This window comes from Heterocephalus glaber, unplaced genomic scaffold (genome assembly GCF_053883595.1).
Source record: "Heterocephalus glaber isolate CG9 unplaced genomic scaffold, H.glaber_assembly_v1.0 deba00001444, whole genome shotgun sequence".
NCBI classification, from domain to species: Eukaryota; Metazoa; Chordata; class Mammalia; order Rodentia; family Bathyergidae; genus Heterocephalus; species Heterocephalus glaber.
The window spans coordinates 16,776,865-16,797,190 of NW_028258297.1; the positions used below are offsets into that span (position 1 = coordinate 16,776,865).

General features: G+C 38.4%; 1 protein-coding gene across 10 annotated transcripts in view; it reads left to right on the plus strand.

Annotated features, from left to right (window-relative positions):
* Positions 1–20,326, plus strand: part of Abcc9 (ATP binding cassette subfamily C member 9) — a 132,200-nt gene that overhangs the window by 89,083 nt on the left and 22,791 nt on the right. For all 10 annotated transcript variants that reach the window (XM_021259110.2, XM_087214025.1, XM_087214027.1 and 7 more), the window contains 6 exons: positions 88–317; positions 1,116–1,264; positions 1,481–1,550; positions 3,797–3,954; positions 8,674–8,766; positions 16,551–16,653. In XM_021259110.2, the coding sequence (XP_021114769.1) occupies positions 88–317; positions 1,116–1,264; positions 1,481–1,550; positions 3,797–3,954; positions 8,674–8,766; positions 16,551–16,653 (803 nt within the window). The remainder of the gene's footprint in view (positions 1–87; positions 318–1,115; positions 1,265–1,480; positions 1,551–3,796; positions 3,955–8,673; positions 8,767–16,550; positions 16,654–20,326) is intronic.

Genomic DNA, 20,326 nt, shown 5'->3' on the forward strand with positions numbered 1-20,326 from the left:
AATTATATCTTCCTCATGCCCATCTGAAGGTTAAACAGATTTTTGTTTGTTTGTTTGGTTGGTTGGTTGTTTTTGGCATGTGTGTAGAGGAAGAAGAAGAGGAAGATGAAGATGATGACATGTCAACTGTGATGAGGCTCAGGACTAAAATGCCGTGGAAAACCTGTTGGTGGTACCTTACTTCTGGAGGATTCTTCTTACTCTTCCTAATGATTTTCTCTAAGCTTTTGAAGCATTCAGTTATTGTAGCTATAGACTATTGGCTGGCTACATGGACATCTGAGTACAGTATAAACAATACTGGAAAAACTGATCAGGTACTGTGGGTTCAGTTCTGCTTTTAAGTCATCAAGGAATTATTGAGATGAACAATGATACCACCTTATGTAGTTAGGTACTAGAAGCTCAAATGTCAAAGGATGATGATTCAATGACTTGGCAATGAGTAGAGGACTTGAAATAGAATAAACTGTCAATAGCATAAAAAATAACATCTATTATTATTACTTGTATTTTTTAAAGATTATCATAAGAAAAATTTGAAAATGCTGTTTGGATTTAGATTCAAGAGAATTCTATACATAGCATTTTTAAATGTATAATATGTATACTCTACACATACGTACAAGCACTTTTTGGTTATTGTTTGATGGCATTTGATTTTTTTTTTTTTGGTACCGGGGATTGAACTTGGGATCTTGTGCTTGTGGGGCAGGTGGCGGAACCACTGAGCTAAATCCACGGCCCAGCATTTGATTTTTAACACCCCATTATGAGTGTATCAGCTGGTCATTCCGTGATTGGGAATGGAAAGACTGTGTTCCATAAGATAGAAAACCAAGAATTTTCCCAAACCTTAAAGCAAGCTTTAATCCTTTGTCCTTCATCTCCTTGGCAAATCTTGAAAGGGAGAACAGGAAGTTGGCAGGGGTTGGCCTGGGGGATCACAATGAGGATTCTGCCGTGGGTCTCTGGATCCTGCATGCCTCCAGCTGTCTAAATGTACACAAGATAGGGAAGTCAATGATCTTGTCTTAGCATGCTGTTTGGTTTTCTAATTTAAAAAGCCTCAGTTGTTAATGACCTGTGAACTTTTCCTGTTGCTTGCTGTGTAGACCTTCTATGTGGCTGTATTTAGCATCCTTTGCGGAGCAGGTATTTTCCTTTGTCTCGTCACATCTCTCACTGTAGAATGGATGGGTCTCACAGCTGCCAAAAATCTTCACCATAATCTTCTCAAGAAGATCATTCTCGGACCAATAAGGTAAAAACAGTAGTTGTTTCTTTCTCCCACACACAAAACCCTAAAAACATGTACTTTAAAATCTAACTAAAATGTTAAAGTTTAAAGAGTTTCGTCAGTCCTTGAGCACATGAATAGGGAAGACTTCTTACTTTCATGACTCTAGATGTTCCTTAGCAGTGCTCAGATTGCAGATAGTTCAGTCTTATCATGCACTTCCATCTGTTCCTTGCTTAGGTTCTTTGATACTACACCCCTGGGACTAATTCTCAACCGCTTTTCAGCAGATACTAATATCATTGACCAGGTGAGTATCAGAGTTACTTCTCAGCGCAAAAATACACGCCTCAGTGAAAGCTAATCAGCATTTTAAGATAAAGCATGATTATTCTTCACAGTAGAGAATTGCCAAAATTTAAAATAAGGCCTATTTATATTCATATGAAAACATGCAAATAATTTCTAGAATAAAATAAAACCTTAGCTCAAACTAATTTGTGCATGTAGAAAGAGGATACTGAAGAATCAGCATGAGATAGAGAGAAACAGCAAAGCACAAACCAACACTGAGTTTTTTATATAGAGGTATGGTTTACATCAGTGGTGCACATCCATTCATGGTGTCAGGGAGGGACGCCAGGCCATCTCAGATGTTCTTTAATTTTTATAGACTGGCTTTTGAAACTTTAGATGGTCTGATATTTTAGGGAGTATCTTAAGAATGCCCAGTTTAGCAGTTTAGTATAAGTTGTTTGCATCTCCAGAAGTGTGTCCTAAGAATAAAAAACGTTAGACTCTTTTACATATTTTTTTTTTGGTATCAGGAATCGAACTCGGGTCCTTGTGCTTGTGCAGCAGGCAGTGAAACCACTGAGCTAAATCCCTGGCCTAGACTCTTTTTTTAAAAAAAAGTTAATCATGGGGGCCAGGGATTTAGCTCAGTGGTTCCGCCGCCTGCCTCGCAAGCGAAAGGTCCTGAGTTCGGTCCCTGGTACCAGAAAGTAAATAAAAATTTTAAAAAGTTAATCATGGGCCGAGGATTTAGCTCAGTGGTTTCACCACCTGCTGTGCAAGCGCAAGGACCCGAATTCGATTCCCGGTACCAAAATAATAATAATAATAATAAAATTTAAAAAGTTAATCAGGGCCAGGGATTTAGCTCAATGGTTCCACTGCCTGCCTTGCAAGCACAAGGTCCTGAGTTCAATCCCTGGTACCAAAAAAAGTAAAATAAAAAAGTAAATCCCTTCAAGAGCTGAACCCTTACAATGATTGAGAAAGGAATCAATCAAGTCTAGCCCTTGCCTTTTGTGACACTCAAGAGCCACATTTGGAACACAAATTACCCTTGATTTAGACAGACTGCTCCATACATACAACAGACTAAAAAGTGTGCTGACAAGTTTGATGTTTTCATGGCACTGGTGTTAGGCCATTCTGCACCTAAAACACTTCATACAGAATACATGTTAGAAAAAGAGAGACAAAGCAGGCATCATTTAAAAGGTGATATGATTGTTTCCTAGAAAATTCAAAACAGTAAAATAAACAACTAGAAAGTGTAGAAGAGTGTCTGGATAAGATGTATTATAGGAAAATTGGTAACCATCTCTACACTGATTTAAAAACTTACCAAGAAACAAGTTTCATTTATATTAAAAAAGAAAAACTATAAAAACAGAAATAACCTAATATGAAGAAAGATGTCTAACAATGCCAGAAGTCATAAAAATTCCCTCTATATAGTAAGAATTTTTCATCCAAATATTTAAAAAATTATTTAAAATTATAATACTCCCTTTACCACAGAAAACAAATTGATCTAAAGAACAGAATGGAGAATTTTAAAACATTAGCATGTATAGAACTTTATCAAAGATGTAGCATCTCCAATCAGTAAGAAAAGGATTAAGTTTTGATAAGTGTTATTGGGACAATTAACCATTCACAAGATACACGACAAATACATATAGAATAAAGATGGCCATATAAAACTATGAAATTATAAAATATAGGTGAATAATTTTATACCCTTGGAGTGAAAAAGGTGTTTTTAAGCAAGATCAATAACTCAGAAACAATAAAGAGGCCAATGGAAATGACTACAAAAAGTTTTAAGATTTTATTGAACTAAAAGCACCAAAGGTAAGTTCAAAGTGTAAAAGATAACCAGTCAAATTAAACCATTCAAAGAATATAAAACAAGCAATTACAGAAAAATAATTTAAATGTCTTACAGTAGAGGGATAGCTAAATAATTTTTTAATGCTACACATCCATTAACAAATAGATGTATATACACAGACAAGGAAAGATTTACCATTCATATTATTTAATAAAGTAAATGGATAGCTAAGATTTATAGAATAAGGGCACTTATAAAATGCCAAGATAAATACGTATGTAAGTCATCGATGGTGTGTAAATGGATAATAGATATGCTAAACTACAGGGAGTGAGTGAAGAATTACAATGAATATTTTTGTCCACTACTTTTGTGACCAATGTTGCATTTGAGCTAAAATCTCTTTTCTTTCAAATACCTCTGGATAGCACATCCCTCCGACTCTGGAATCCCTAACCCGCTCCACGCTGCTCTGCCTGTCTGCCGTCGGGATGATCTCCTACGCCACTCCTGTGTTCCTGGTTGCTCTTGTGCCTCTTGGTGTTGCTTTTTATTTCATCCAGAAATACTTCCGAGTTGCCTCTAAGTAAGTCAAACAGCGGTCTTGTTGTATTTTCAGAAGCCTGTATACTTGATTTACTGTGAACTATTTTTGCAGTAGTGTTTTTTTAAGATAAGGTGTGGGATTTAGAAATGTAACCCATGCTTAAACCTATATCATCTTATGATTTATCTGGAGACCTACTGTAATTGTTTCGGCAATTGGTTATCTGGGCTTTACATGGCCCTCACCATACACTAGTGTATGGAGTAATCTACTGGGTTCTCAGTCCACAAATTGTGTCAAACTTTTCATTCCCTGGTTCTACTCCTGAACATGACATTGACATAACACAAAATCAAACCATCCTGATGGATAAGTGATTTCATGTTGTATTCCTAGTGGGGGGAAAGGTTAAAACATTAAATCCTTAAGATACATAGTGCAAAATAATAGAAGTAAAAAAAGGTTCAAGAGTTAAATCAATGATGACTTGAAAAGCAGATAATGTTGACGGTCTGAGAGGCTATAATTTTTAAAGACTGGAAAATTTCAGATTGGATCATTTGATACTCATTTAGGAATCCAGCCAAATAAATAAAGAGTAGCTATGAATTTTAGATTTTTCCATCAATTATAGGATTTATCATTTGCTGAAATATTGAGGAGCTAATGAAATACAGTATCCACTGTTTTAAATTTTCCAGTTTAACTTTGAAGCTGTGGTATCAATAATACAGTAAAGTTTGTTGTAGCAATCACTTTATTTCGAGAAACACTTGTTAAGCACTCTTGTGTTGCAAATAACGACCCATTTGGTAGAAATGAGGAGAGCGACATGACAAAAACCTATTCTCAAAGAAAGTTAGGCTCTTGTTAAAGTAAAGCATATAAATAATATGTGGATTAAGTGCTAAAATAAAAGGCAGATGTTGAGTTTATCCAGGAAAGGGAAAATGTGTAATATGACTTGAGCATAGAGAAGAGGAAGGAGGGCTGGGGATTTAGCTCAGTGGTTCCACCGTCTGCCTCGCAAGTGCAAGGACCCGAGTTTGATCCCCAGTACCAAAAAAAAAAAAAAAAAAACAGAGAGAGGAGGAAGGAAGTTGGCAGCAGGTGAGAAGAAAAGGTAAGGGGCTATGGTTGGAAACCTGTGCAAGTACATAACATTTCATAACTTGAATAATAGTGCTGTTTCTCCCTCACAGTTACGGATCAGGGGCCACAAGCCTCAGGAATCCATGTGAAATCGAGAAAGTTTATCACCCCAGCCTCATCTTCTTCTGCTTCAGATTCAGACCAAAAGAGAAAAGCTAGCAATCAGACTCACACTTTCATTGCTTTGGATGTTTTTGCTGATGATGCCTGCATAGGGGCCAAGAAGTTCAGGCTTATTTCATGACTGTGGGCTGTTTTTTAATGTATCCTTGCTTTCTCACCACTAATATCAACCAATCCTGTCTAAATTCAACTGCAGACTCCTTTGGGCTTATTTTTGCCGTTAAAAAATTCATATTGATTGTAAAAGTTAGACAGATATTCCTAGTCTGCTACATTTATTCTGTTCATAATCAATGAGAATAATCTGTTTGCATCGAAAGTACAATAACAAGGGCATGATCACTGTTGAACAATTCATGTTGATAATGAATCAAACAACTATGCTTTTGTTCAATGGAGGAAGAGGGAAGGAAAGGGAGGAGAAAAGAGAGTACAAAGGATTAAGATTCAGTATGCATATGTACCAACTCCCTATCATGAATATATTTATTATCCATCTCAAACATGTACTGATAAAAAAAGATAATGAAGTCTTTGAAAGATAGAAAAACTGACCAAGAATCCTCACAGACAAGAGGATTCTTCTGGAAACGGAGGCTCTTCAGGATTCATCCCATGTGGAAATGTTTTAGTGGAGTGCTAGGGTGCTATGGGTCCTTTCCAGGCTGTTGTTGTCCGTAAAAGAATTAAACAGCAAATGGTGAAATGGTGTAGTGGAGTTTTGCATTTATTAAAGATATTAAAGGAAATAAAAGAAGGGAGACGAAGTGCTCTGCAGAGTGATTGCAGGCCCATTAAAGTAGGAAAGGAAATACGCTCTGCATGCAGAACGGGCCACTGAGAAAGGCAGTGGCCATGAGGCCAGTGCCTGCCATCTTTTATGCCCCAATTCTGAAGTCAGATCTCGATGCCCTATCAAACACTTGATTGATCTTATGCCGGAAGCCTTGAAGATAGCATTCTCTGGTTAGTAGCGGGCGCAGGTAAGCTGTTCTACACATGTGTCCTGAGTCTGCGTGATGGAAACATCATGCCTGCTTGCTCAGCCACTTGGCTATGTCTTAATCTCAGGCCTCAGAAAGGCTCAGCCAGTTGAACAGACTTTTCTTTTCTGATGGTGGTCCTGAGGCTCACACCCAAGACTATCTCACTGAATTATATCTTTACCACCACCCTGCCTTAAAAATGTTTATTTTGAGACAAGATCTCTCTAAATTGCCAAGGTGGAACTCAAATTTGGTATCCTCCTGCCGCAGCCTTCCAAATGCTGGGATTCCAGGTGTGTGCTGTGGCATCCTCCTAAAATACTCTCCCACGCCTCCTCTTTTTGTTCTTTTTGTGGTGCTGAGGATTGAACATGGGGCCTGTGAGCATGGTAGCTACATCCCATCCCTGAGCAGGCTATTTTTGTATACATCAAAGAGTTTAAGTAGGGAACTGAGCTGCAGGAAATGACATGCAGTTTTGAATATCTCCATTCCAAGGTCTAATGAGTGGTTAGCCCTGTGTTTGCTTCTTACAGGAATACAGGACCCAGCCCTTCTCTCTTAGGTTTCACAAAATACTGTTCCTTAGACAAAGTTGCTCCTTCCTAAGTTTTTTCTTCACAACCAGCCTTCATGTAGTAACCCTCCCTTTCATGTGTCAGATACCAACTGCCGCTTGGTTTTATCTTTAAAAATAAGAGACTATTCATGTTCCTTCATTTTTATTCTTCCCCTTTCCTGTCTTTCCCTCCCTCATTCACAGTTTTTGAAGTGAGTAAGTCTGCTTTAGAAACTCCAAACTGAAACCGGTCTGGTGATACAGGGCTGTTATCCCGGAACTCTGGGAGACTGAGACAGGAGGATAACTTCCTGCCTAACCCAGATGACTTAGTGAGACTCTGTCTCAAAGGAAAAAGTAAAAAATGATTTGGGAAAGTAGCTCAGTGCAAAAGCCATGGGTTCAATCCCAGTTTGAAAAAATAAATAAAAAACAAAAACTTCACACCGCAAAGCCTTTGCATTTGTTCGTGGGCCAAGAATGACAACTGATCGCTGAGGATTGCGGACCAGTATTTATCAGTTAACCTGACTCTTTCAGGTGAACGCTGATGTTCCTTCTCTAATTCCTCAACCCCAGAGACCTAGAAAAGAGCAGAAAAGTGATAGAAAAGGAAAAGAAGAAATGATTTGAAAAAAGTGGTCCCACTCCTGTCTTCTAAAAATGCTAGCTTGTAAGATTTAAAGAAAATTTATCATGATTCCAAATCATCATGAAAAGGGTCAGATTCAGGCATTTCCGCTCATTGAGTACTTTATATATATATATATAAAGTATACATATATACATATGTGTGTGTTATGTGCATGCACACAAACACACGTATACAGGTATATATGTACATACGTATAGTTCTTTGGAGGGGTTGTGAATGGAAGTTCCATGAAGGCAGGGATTTAACTCATTGTGTCCAAAGCCAGTCTCATTATTGTTTCTCTCCTGACTATCTCCCTCTGTGTCCCCCACCCTGGTAAGTAGAACTATGATTTCTTTTTCTCCCTGCGGTGCTGAGGATTGAACCCAGGGCCACACATGTGCTAGGCAAGTGCTATGCCACTGACTTCCACTCTCAACTCAACACTTTAGTTTTTGAAAGTCTGTGAAACTGAAAACAGCTAAGCCATATTTGACTCCCCTTTTATTTACTCTTCTATAACTAATTGATCATTGCAGCTTATAGGCTACCCATAGTAGACTATCTCGAAATCCATACTCCTCCCTTATTTTAAATGTTATCACTAATTCAGAACTATAAACACATTCCTACATAGGCTATTATAACTATTCTCTACAACACCATTCTCTTTGATCCTATCTGTTGTCTCCCAAGTTATGTCAATGAAGCACAGCTTTGATTATTTTATTTCTAGTCTCCAGTGATTTTTTTCCCCAGCCCATTAAGAATACTCTACAGGCCAGTACCATGCTTAGAAAGACACATCTTTTATAGAAACATTTCCTGCCCCTACAGGATTCTGGATCCCTGCCCAGATTGAACTTGCCAAGTTCTTCAAACTGCTGTGCATTTTCCCTTCTTATTCCACTAGCTAAAATTCACTTCTGGTCTATTTCTTCGAAGTCCTCATCATGTTTATGGTTTGGCCTAAATTTCACCTGCCCAAATGCTACAAATTCCCTAGTATGAATTAACTGCCCAGTCCCTGTGTCCATGTAGCAATTTACCTTAGCGGATACACAAAGCTGAGAGTTTCATAAAACACTCTAGGTTCAGCCTACAGCTGTGTTCATTATGTACCCATCTTTTTCTTCCTCTTTAGAATATAAGCTGTTGAAGTTTTTGTTAATGGAGTACTAGGGGAAAATAGTTATGATAACAAATACAAATCCAATGTCCAAATAACCCTGATTTAGAGTGAACAGGGTGGTCTTTGAGCCTGGATGCATGGAAGCCTATTTTTGCCCTTCTCTCTGTACTAGGGACCTCCAGGAACTTGATGATAGTACCCAGCTCCCTCTGCTTTGCCATTTCTCAGAAACAGCTGAGGGACTCACCACCATCCGGGCCTTCAGGTGAGTGAACATGCTTTCATATTGCTGGTTAGGCCATTACATCATCAGCAAATGCTTATCAACAAACATTAGGTAATTGCTACCAGTATTTGGATGGCCACCATGTGCCTGACAGCGAACTAAAGCAGGACTAAGAAAAATGTGGTATAAATGATTGGAGCCAGAGTTTGATTTTTTGAAATTTTAAGAAGAATAAAGAAAGGAAGAAGAAACATATTGGAAAGGTATTAGCTGTGTGACTTGGACAAGGATTGTTAATTCCCTGGCCTGTTTCCTCATCTATGAAATGAGGAAATCAATGTTGGTTCAATCCAACAATCCAATAATTATTGGATTATTTATGCAGTGCATGTAAACCATTAACACCATTGACTATTGAAGAAGCATCCAATAAATAAAGCTAAACTCAATGTATAAATAAATTGTCATCATAATCCTAAAAATGCTGGTAAACAGAGCAATAATCTAAGCTTCTGATGAAGAATGTCTACTTTTCTCTCAAAATATTACCTAGCCCCATTGTCTGGTTCAAATTAGATCAGAGAAGAAGGTGGAATTACTCATTTGGTCTAGAAAATTGACATTTTAAAGTGCTGCATCTTTCTACAACACTAATTGGAAATATATATTGATTTCAGTGGGGGATTTTTTTTAACCTAAGAAATGTCTTTTAAAATGTAGAATTGGGTCACAGAGTAGAATACATAACTATCCACACTATGTATCAAGGAATTTCTACCTAAGTCTAGTAAATGTCATCATGCAGTGTTCCTACTTTCTCAGTGATGTATTTTCCCATTATGATGTGCAATGCTTTTTTTGAGAATGTAGAAACAATTTATTGCTATTGATATAGATTATTAACATAAGATTTATACTCAATTAGTAGCCAGCAATAATCCTTGTTAAATACATCATATTAAAGATTACTTTTTTGACAAACAAGTTCTTTCAAGTTAATTTATTTAAGTACTATTTATTTGAATATTAAACTTATGCCAAGTACTGCTCTTGCTGTAGAAAAAGGTTGACATGGCATGACCTTTCGTGCACTCTTTTCCACCACTGGCATGTCATCCTATTTATTTTCCTTGTGGTGTTTATCTGAAAATTATTTTTAAAATTGATTATATGGTTATTATCCACTCCTCTGACTAGAATGCAAGCTCGGTAAGAGCAAGCCTTCCCCTCCCAATGTAAGTAAAAAACCTGCACCTGCATAAGTGCTTAAGAAACTAATATGACTGACTAGTGAGCATGGGCACCGTCCTAAGGGGCTCACAGCCTAGTAGGAAAGAATGCCTAAGGGAAAAAAAGCAATACAGGAGATATGTAATCTACAGAAGATATGGAAGATGCATAATCTAATATGTCTCCCACAAGAAACAAGTCAGTCAGAGAGCACGACAGCACCTACTACAGCATAGGCATCTTAGACCTTATTCTTTCCATGTTGTGGGGTCACTGTCTCGTCACTTTCTCATCACTGGAACACAGTACCAGACACCCACAACTTAAAGGAGGACAGTGTTACTTTTTAAAAAGAGAATTCAGTCCATTGTCAGCTGGCTTCAAGGCATGAAGGACATGGTGGAAGGATCTAAATGAGGAAAGCTGCTAACCTTATGGAGAGAGTGGAGGGAGGAGCTGGGGAGGGAGATATAAACTTTCAGGTTATCCCACCAGCAGGCCACCTCTTCCAACCAGACCCCACCTCCTACCAGCACATTCAGCTCCGAACTCTTCAGTGGACTGGTCCACAGATGAATATAGCACCCGCACGATCCAGTTACTTTTCAGAAACCTCATCTTTGAACATAAAAGCCTTTTGGGGGATGTTCTAGATATAAACCATAACACACTGAAGGATTTTAACAGGAAGATGTTAGGGTTGTGTTTATTCAGTAACCCCGATTTACTATGAAGAATGAATTAGGAATGGTTTAGGGACAAAGGCAGGAAGATGCCAAGAAGCTATTGCAAGTAGTCCAGTGAGAGATGGCGAAGCTGCCTAAAGCAGGTACTCAGGATTTAGAAGGAAAGTGCAGGTTTTAGAAACAGAACTATCTGGGAAGTGGAACCAATGAGATTTAGGGACTGAGTGTGAGGTGTAAGGTTGAAGGGAAAATTGAAAATGATTCTGCCTAGATTTTCATGAGTAAGTAGTTTTCCAAGTTGCCAAATTGAAGGTATTGTGAAGGAGTGAGGAAGGAGAGGATGAATTTGGCTATGAGCAAGCAGGTGGGGCTGCGGATGTGACACACAGCTGGAAATTTTTGTGGTCAGTGGCATATGTAAATCTGGTGTTTAGGAGATATCTCAAGACAAAAGATAACAGGTTTGGGTATCATCTTCTTAACAGATATTATTTAAAGTTTTGGGTATGGATTTGATTGTCAGAGGAGTATGTGTTGACTAAGAAAAGCTCAATTAAAATCTTCAGACCACCAACACTTAAGGAACGGTGGACAAAAAGATCTCATGGAAAATACAGTCTGTCAAACAATTAATATGAGGCTGGCCCTCAGGTTCCTGCTTCAGAGTGAGGCAGACTTGACCTATTCCTCCCAAGCTCCTTTTATCTTTGGCTACCCAGTGCTTCTCTCATTGCTGGGATATCAGCCTGTAGTTATCATCTGCCATGGAAAGCCTTCCCTGGAATCAGAATGTATATTACATGCCTTCTTAGATCTCCATGGTACCTTATCACACTGTACCAAAGCATCTGTTTCTGTGTTTATATTGCTCTACATGATTGGGAGCTCCTTAAGAACTAGCAATATGTCTTTTATTTTTATCTTCAGACTATTACTATGAGATTCAGCACATAGTAGATGCTTAAATGTTATATGAATAAATTAAAGAGCACCATTACTTTCTGTTGATATCATCATGCCTCTTTACTTCAACTTCTCCCGTCCACTTCCAGCCCTCTTCGCTCAGGCTTGAACTTCCTTTTCTAGTCAACATCCTCAAGAAGGGAATGAGCCAGTCTCATCCCTTGTCATGGCTTCAGTTTTCCAACTACCTGTCCTTTTGCAAGCCTCCTGATCCTGGCCAACCCCGACACAGGCCAGGATGGTGCTGTCAAATCCCAACTAACACCTCTCTAAACCTTAGCAGCTCATCAGCTGCTGTAGGAGGCTCAGCCCTGAACAGAACAACTGTCCTTTGAGTGAGAAGTCAGTCCTGGTAAAGATCTAATTCACTGACTCTTCCTTTCATGTTCCTTATAGACCTAGATAGGAGAGGCCACCATCCAAGAACTTTGCCACCAGAGGCACTTAAGTGGTCGGCTGAAATATTTTTTAGCCCTTCGTCCAAATGACGCCTAATGAGCAAACATTCACCTCTAATAGCTCTGCCCAGGTCAAGGACAAATCTAGAAGGTCTGACTGTTGTGCTTATATTTGATCCATGTGTACCTGAGGTAACATTTTTGTAATGGACCTTAATGCAGACTTGTCTTCTTCACAAGACTACAGTGATATAATAGGACCAAGTGTTATCATTTAGCAACTTAGACTACATCGTTCTAGCAGGGGGAAGGAATCCAGATCCCTTAATAAAATAAGTCAACTAATAGTAGGTAAAGAATCAAGATAGTGGTAGGAGTTAGAGTTTAATCATCTGAAATTTGAGCAATAAAAAAGTTAAAAATATACTAATTGTGTGACTAATTGTGTTATTAATTGTGTCCTTAGACAAGGACAGAGTGCCAATGAAGTTAAACAAGGGAGTATTTTAAGAAGGAATTGAAAGGCCAATGGTGGTTAAAGGAGAAAAGAAGAATTAAAGGGAACTGAAAGGGCTTCTTGGATATGAAAACCGTAAAGTGATTGGTAGCCTTAACAAAAACCAAAAATGATAAAGTGGAAGAGGATTGAAGTCAGAATTCAGAGGTTTGAAGAATACATTGCGAATCAGAACATGAAGGTGGCAAGCAAGGGAAGGATACTCTTTCAAGAAGTATCACTGGGGTAGTAAGGGCCATTAAAGGAAGCTTTGACTGTCTTCGTACTTTTAATAAGGTAATGAGCTAGACATTTCTACAGGGGAAAGTGAAGAAGAGGAGAAAAAGGAGGGATGGGACAATTGATGGTGCAAATCTTCCGATCTGGCAGGCAGGCTTATGTCCAAGTGCCTAAGCGGAGGGACCAGCTCAACCTGAACAGGATGTGGTCCAGAGATTTTCTATGAAGATAAAGAGGAATATAAATGGGTTTCAGGCAAACATGGTGGAGCAGCAGGAAGTTGATGAGGTCAATCTGCAAGAGTCTTCATTTTTTTTCCTTGAGGGACAAAGTGAGGTCATCTGAGAGTGCTGTGGACAAAAATCAGTAAAGGCATCTTGAAGGAATTTTGGGAGATTTAGGATTAAAAAGAGAAATGACCAAGAGTCAAGGTTCAATTTGTACTAGACACACAAGCGGAATTTAGCATTACTATTGCTAATTTTACACTGAAAAAAATAGGTAGCTGTGAGAACAAAATCATATTAACCTTCCATGCTTGAACTACAGTTGAAAGAAACAAAGACAACCCAAGTTCTACCTAGAAGTATTCTGCTTATTTCTAGACCCAGATTCAGATCTTGTAGAGTTCATTTAAAAAGCAGATATTAAGTACCACAAAAACCACAAAGAGTCTTGAAAATGTGGGGATGGCCCTCCTGCCATAGAGACGATTCTAGAATCTAATTTTTTTGCTTAAATTCTTTTATTGGTACATTTTAGGTACACAATACATTTACATTTATCGTTGGGTGCTTGTACTTGTACACGATGTATCTTGGTTCTTATTTTTTCCCTATTCCCTGTCCTCCCTTTACCCCCTCCACCCTTCCCTATTAATAAAGACTTTGTTTCCATTTTTTCCTTTTCTCATAATTTTCCTTTCCCCTCCCCCTCCCACTTCCTCTACCCCTTTGGACCTTTTCTTCCTATTTCAAATTATCAATTATTCATTTTAATTATTTTAATTCTTATTTACACTTTCAGTTTCTCACACTGATTCTAGAATCTTTATGTTTAGTATTTGTAGGCAAGAATCAAACATACTTTTTTCCATCCATCTGTTCCTTTCTTTCCAGCTCTCCAGGTCCCCAGAGTCCAGAGCTCCTTTGGAAAGTTTATATTTACTGATTAGGCTGTTTTTCTTCCCCTGCTTTTAGGGTTCGTGGTGTACTCATATGAACAATGAACTCCCTCAAGTAGTTTACCACGAAAGTATCACAGTTAAATTAGACTGAGATTTCAGTGACCTTTCTTTCTTTCTTTCCTTTATTTTTGTCTGACAGAATAAATGTCCAAGAATGTTCAGAAGATGAGCTGGATGTGGATGAAAAGATACAGACTGAGTGTGTCAAACTTTCCATTAGGAAAACAGAAGGTTTCTTGCCAACTAGAAACACACAGAAAGAATGTTCATTTTACCCCTCCCCTCTCAGTGCTGCCTCAGATTGTCTCCAGCTCCATTTACAAGCCCTTTCAGAGCATATCTGAAAAAATACTGCACAGTTAAAGGGAAGGGAACAAGAGTCCCAGACAAAACACTGTCAAAATCAAGTGTTTGATACTCATCTCGAATGAGGTCCATAGGCTTTGCTCCAGTTGGCCACATCTTGTCTATCACCTCCATCCACTGGGGAGAGAAACTGTCTCAGTCTCCCTGAACATGCTCAGCTTTCTCATTTCCATGTGTTTGCTCCTGTTGTCCCTGCTACTTAGAATGCCATGTTCTCCTGACAAATTCAGCTTATCCCTACACTCAGATCATCTTTCCTGTCCTTTGAAAAACCTCGCTTAACCTTCCGCTCTCCTCTTCTTGCAGCCTATTTCTTATCATTCAGACCCTCTGATCAGTGCAAATCATCACCTTCCTGTGTGATTGAGTGGCATGTTGTGCACAAGGATCATTACACTATTTTATACCATACCCACTTGTTCATACTGGGTTTATATCCTGCACTAGATAATGGCCTCCTCCAGGAAAGAGAATTTGTCTTGTTCATGTGCATATCCTTAGCCAAGCATAATGATTCACTTACAGTTGATGTTTGCTAAGTGTTTCTGAATAAATGGACGAAAATCTACCTAGCACGTAGCTAACAGGTGCAGAAAGAATGAACCTATTTACAGTTCACGTCCACTATCACAGTAACTCCTAATCACAGTATGAAATCCCTTGCTTTTTCACTATATTTATCCCTAAAAGGCCCATCTAGAGGTTAAGTGTGTCCTCAGGATGGCTTAGTCATGCACCAGTGTGGTGTCCTTGAGCACAGGTCCTCCTGTGGATGGCTTTTAGGTCAAGGCTACGTAACTCAAAGTGAAGTCATTATTTGGCTCTGATTACTGAATCCTTTGATTATTATAGATTAGATGTTGCTGTCTGACTGAATTATCTATCTGGCTTGGCATATTGGAATAACCAGATTGATTGGAGAGATATCAAATATCTGCTTTATAGTGGCTTGTATGGATTGCTTCAGTAGGCCAAGTGAACACTCCACCCACAACTTCATTCTTTGATACAAATGATGGTTTATTAAAAAGCTTTGCAATTTTACTTGAACATGAGGGGAGGAGTGGGGTGCTCTTATCAGACAGGAATCATTACCCAGTTGTCACATGAAATTTGGCTCTTCCTTGCAAAATAAGCCATAGATGGGTTATACAAGACAAGCCATGATTCCAGTGAATGAGTAAACCACATTTGATTTGGCATTTTCCCAGCTTTCAAGTCAGTTACTTTCCAACTTTCCATTGTTTCTGTTATTCAGGGAAAAATAATTGCAAAAGAAAAGAGACTAATTTTGTAATTTAGAATAGTTTTTTTTTACAATGTAGCATGAGTTTCTGAGATAGTACCTCACATGTTCAAATAGGCAATTTCATTTATAAAATAGGATATACAGAATTTGGTATGATTATGTTGACTATCAAGAATGATACTCAACTTACGCTATCAGGGATCTATATCCAAACTGTGTGTCTCATGGATCCTCTTCAAAACCACAGACCAAGGTCATTTTTATAAAATGATCATCCTTACAAACAGCTCAAAATGTTGATATGTATATATCTTATCTAACAAGAACATTTACCATCTGCGAGGCTTCCTGGCCTCCTCTTCTTGCCACCCCATTTTCCTTCTTTGGTTCCCAGAAACACCAGGCCACACAGAATTTTTAAAGTATATATTTACCTATTACAAATGCATAGTTTACTATCTTCTTCTTACTCACCATTTCTCACTCAACTCTTTTTTTTGGGGGGGGGGGATCGAACTCAGGACCTCACACTTGCCAAGCAGGCATTGTGCTGCTGAGCTGCATTCCTGGCCCTCACCCAACTCTTAATCATGTCATTTGGAAATGTAAAATAAATGTCCTTAAAAGAAAGTAAAATGTATTGCATTTCCCTACAACTCGCTGTGGTCTTTGTGGGACCCTTGCAACATAGGTCATGCTTTGTTTTCAAGGCCAAAATAATTAGGTGGAAATTTATGAAGCGGTCTTTAATAAAAATTTGTCATCAGAAGGACTCCTTTTCCTAGTAGGGGTGTGAAAGAGGAGCACACACCCGACCTCACCATGTTTATTAGCACTGCTTGGAGCACCAGCAGCTGGTCTTTATTTTTGAAGTAGGAGTCTAGTTACTGGTCATCCCACCTCATCACCTCGTCACTTTGTTGAGTAAATTGTGTAGTAGTAAGTGGGACTGGTTTTTATTACTTCTCCTGTTGTGTAGCTAACACCATAATATTTTTGTTTTCTGCAGGCATGAAACCAGATTTAAGCAACGTATGCTGGAACTGACAGACACAAACAACATTGCCTACTTATTTCTCTCAGCTGCCAACAGATGGCTAGAGGTCAGGACGGTACGTTCATTTCATGATTTCGAAATGGAAACCAAACAGAGAAGAGGCATGATGTAGAGGGAGACAGTTGTAAAAATTAGTCTTCCACTGAGGTCAGCCCTACCCTCCTCACGTTTTCTGAACTTTGAAATAGCTCAGGTTTGTTTATGTTACAGATGAATTTGTCATAATGTTTTAACTAATGGCAAGACAAATAGCCCCCAAAGCAAAAATTCATTCTGTGTTCATTATAGGCTCCAGACTACATAAGTTAATGGATTGGCAAATATTTATATAGCATCCATTTTTTTAAAGAGCAAATTTGACGAGTGACCAGCTGCACTCATTTCCTTCACTGAGCTGGGCGGGACTGGAAGACACAGGAACTTTCTATGTTTTAGGCCAGGGGAGCATCATGTTAACACACATGTAAAAACTGCAATTAATTGTTTATTGCTTTCTTTAGTCATGGATGATGTGAAAGAATAAGCATAAGCTCTGGAATTGCCCAGAGTTGCTCTAGCAAACTAATTTGAGTCCCAGATCCTCATCAATAGAATAAAAATAAGAATATATGCTTCATGGAGGTATTGGGATTAAAAAAATATATATAAATGTCCTACTATGCTGACTGGCAAATGCATTCAAATATGTCTTTCAAAAGGATGGATGAATGAATAAATGAATGGAAGTACTACCTGTCCTGGTAAGTGGTTTGTAAGCTAACCACCTGGAGTGTGAAATAAGAGAAAAATGTGATAGAAATTCTAGAAAGAAAAAAATAGATTTAGCACCATGGTCTGTAAGATCTGTAGCATGAATAAGCTACTCTGATGGTAATAATGAATTGACTGTAATTTTTTATATGGATGACTGTCTGTTGTATACCATTGGAAGAACCTTGTTCAGACCATCATGTCCAGGGTTTCTTTTAAAATTCAACAACCCAAGGGCAGATGATAAAGGGAATTTGATGGGGTTGAAATGGAGGTGCTCAAGTTAAAATCTGAGTAGTTGATTGGTAGATATCAATTGACTTGGAATCTTGGACATCCTGGGCACTTTGGTTATCATGATTTCTCACAGGCTTATAAAGATTCCCCCATTATATTAGTTGATATGTAGAAATTATTCAGTGACATAACACAATTATATTTCACAAGTTTTTGAAAGAACCATTCATTGGTTATTGAAAAGAAACTCCTTCTATGCAACTCTGAGGGTTGAATGAGGCAGGGTAGAGTTTCTCAGGAACTACAGATAACATAAAGGCAAATGAAGTTTACTGAAGATTTATAACACAACTAAAACTTTTTTCCTAGACTCTATCCAGAGCACAGAGCCTTTATTTAAACTTCTGTTTATTGTTTGAGTCCTTTTAATATTGGTGTTTTTCTTTAAGGGAAAAATATGTGAATAATAGAATTAATGATGAGATAGTTTGATGAAAGACTGTTCTAGTATCACAAGAGAAATGGTGTAGATATCCCAGCATCTGGTTTACCTAAGCTTGAAGAACAAGAATATTTTTCAGGGGGCAAGTGCGTTTACTTTGGATATGAGGTGGGTGTCTCACCAGCACTCCTGTTTCTGTGCTTTAGCACTTCCTACAGTCAGGTTCATGGACAAGTGCTGAACCAGAATCTTCAAGCAAACCATATGTTCAGTTCTCATAGCCAAAAGATGAGATATTAGAGTCTGCCAAGAAAGGGAAGGTCCGGACAAGTGAAAAAGAAACAGCAGCCAAACTCAAAGCAGTTGAGGTTGAATAATGCTTTAATTCCCACATGAAAAAGCAGTTGAACCTACCTGAACATAAAAGAATTCTAGTTTCATCTGCAGAAAGCTAAAGACAAAACTGGCATTTTACACATGAAGGGCAGCATCTCTCATTCATTGCGTTACTTTATAACACATTTGTTACTATGTCTTCTCTTTGCTTGCAGTGTATTACAATCCTTCCAACGTTTGCTAAAGTAGTTTCATTACTAGAACTCTCCTTTAAAAACTAATACAAAAAATTAGGGATTGTTCATTCCCCAATTTGGACACCCCCCCCAAATTAAAGTATCTTTTCCTTCTGTTTCTGACAGTTAAAGGTAAATTTTGGTACAAAACTTTCATTGATTTATTGCAACATTCTAGACATATCTGCTGACAAGTCAAGTAAAGGTCTTTTGTGTATGATGTGCTGCCATTTATTGTGCTAACGTGTCAATAAGTTGATGTCAATATGTACACGGATCTACATACAGACACATATACCCCATTTGACAATCCCAGAATCTGAACATCAGACCGGTTGGGTTCACTCTCATTCTCTTCTGAGTACATTGAGAGTTTTCATTAGAACCAAGTATATTTACATATAAATGCTATAATCCAAGAACATGTGCCACCGTAAGAGTGTCAAATAAATTTAAGTAGATGATTTCTATTGGGAAATAATCTTTTCTCCCAATCACACACATACCCGTGACCTCATCACTGCCGTGCTTCTGTGGATATGTCTGCATCACTCGATACATGATTTCAGTTTAAAATAACTGGCTCTTGTGTCAGAAATATGCATGTTGAGATATAGGACCGTGGAGACTAGGGTGGGAACGATTTCTGAAACCCCACAACTGGACATACTTTGCTTTGTAAGTCATTTGAAAAAAATAATAATATAAACTGCCATTTCATCCCTTAACCCCTTCCTTTCCTTATTGTTTGCCATATTGAGTAAATTAAAATAAATACATGCTTATAGCAAGTATTCCTAGGTTCCCAGGACAGAAACACAATTGAAATGGTACAAGGAAGATCACTGTGTTAAGCATAAATTGGAAGAAATGAACAGGATTTGTTGGAGCAGATTTGGGGAGTTCAGAAAGTCTAGTTCAGGAACGCAGAGCCTTAATGGAAAAGGGAGAAAACTTGATTTTATAGCTTCCTGCGGTTATTTTCCCCTTTCTTTTCTCTTCATCCCCAGTTCTAGCTTTCTGAAGGAATGCCATTGCTGTTGACAGTAAATCCCAAGAGAAAGGAAGGCAGGGAAACCAGAGCAAAACCAGTCTGCTGAATTTGGGGTCTCTGGGCCCCATCCAGTTTTTGTTGGTTATCATTTTTTGTTATTGTTTTACAACTACATACCTCTTGCTTCTTTTCCCATTCATGTCATGTAAGTGTCAAGACAATCACGGAGTATTCTTTCTCTGGGAAAAGAATTCTCCCCACGGAATTCAATCTTGCCTACAATATTCATTTCATATTCATTTTGAATTGGAAAAAATAAAGGCCATACCACACATTAGAAAAGGATAAGAGTCTAAAAGAATAAAATGGTTTGGCTGGTAGAAAGGATCTTGGCTGTGGCCACCCGGGTTGCTTTGGCAACAGAGGGGACTATTTTCCCTGTGGGTGCCAAGTGAAGTGGGCCATGATCATGTGCGATGTGTCCCTGCAGCCTAACCTTTGAGCGCTGCTTATGTTCTTCAGTTCGACTCAGCGCTCTCTCTTCATCCCTCTGCACTAAACAGTTCCAGTTCTTTGGCATCAGTGTTTCCATTTGCAAAAATTGTGTAACTCTATCTACAGACTGTCTTTCCAAGGCTTTGTCTCAGTGTGTGGTGAGAGGATAAAAGAAATTTCACATGGGGAAGCCAAAAGAAAAAGAATAAGAGAGAGGACAGAGGAGAGAGAGAGGGAG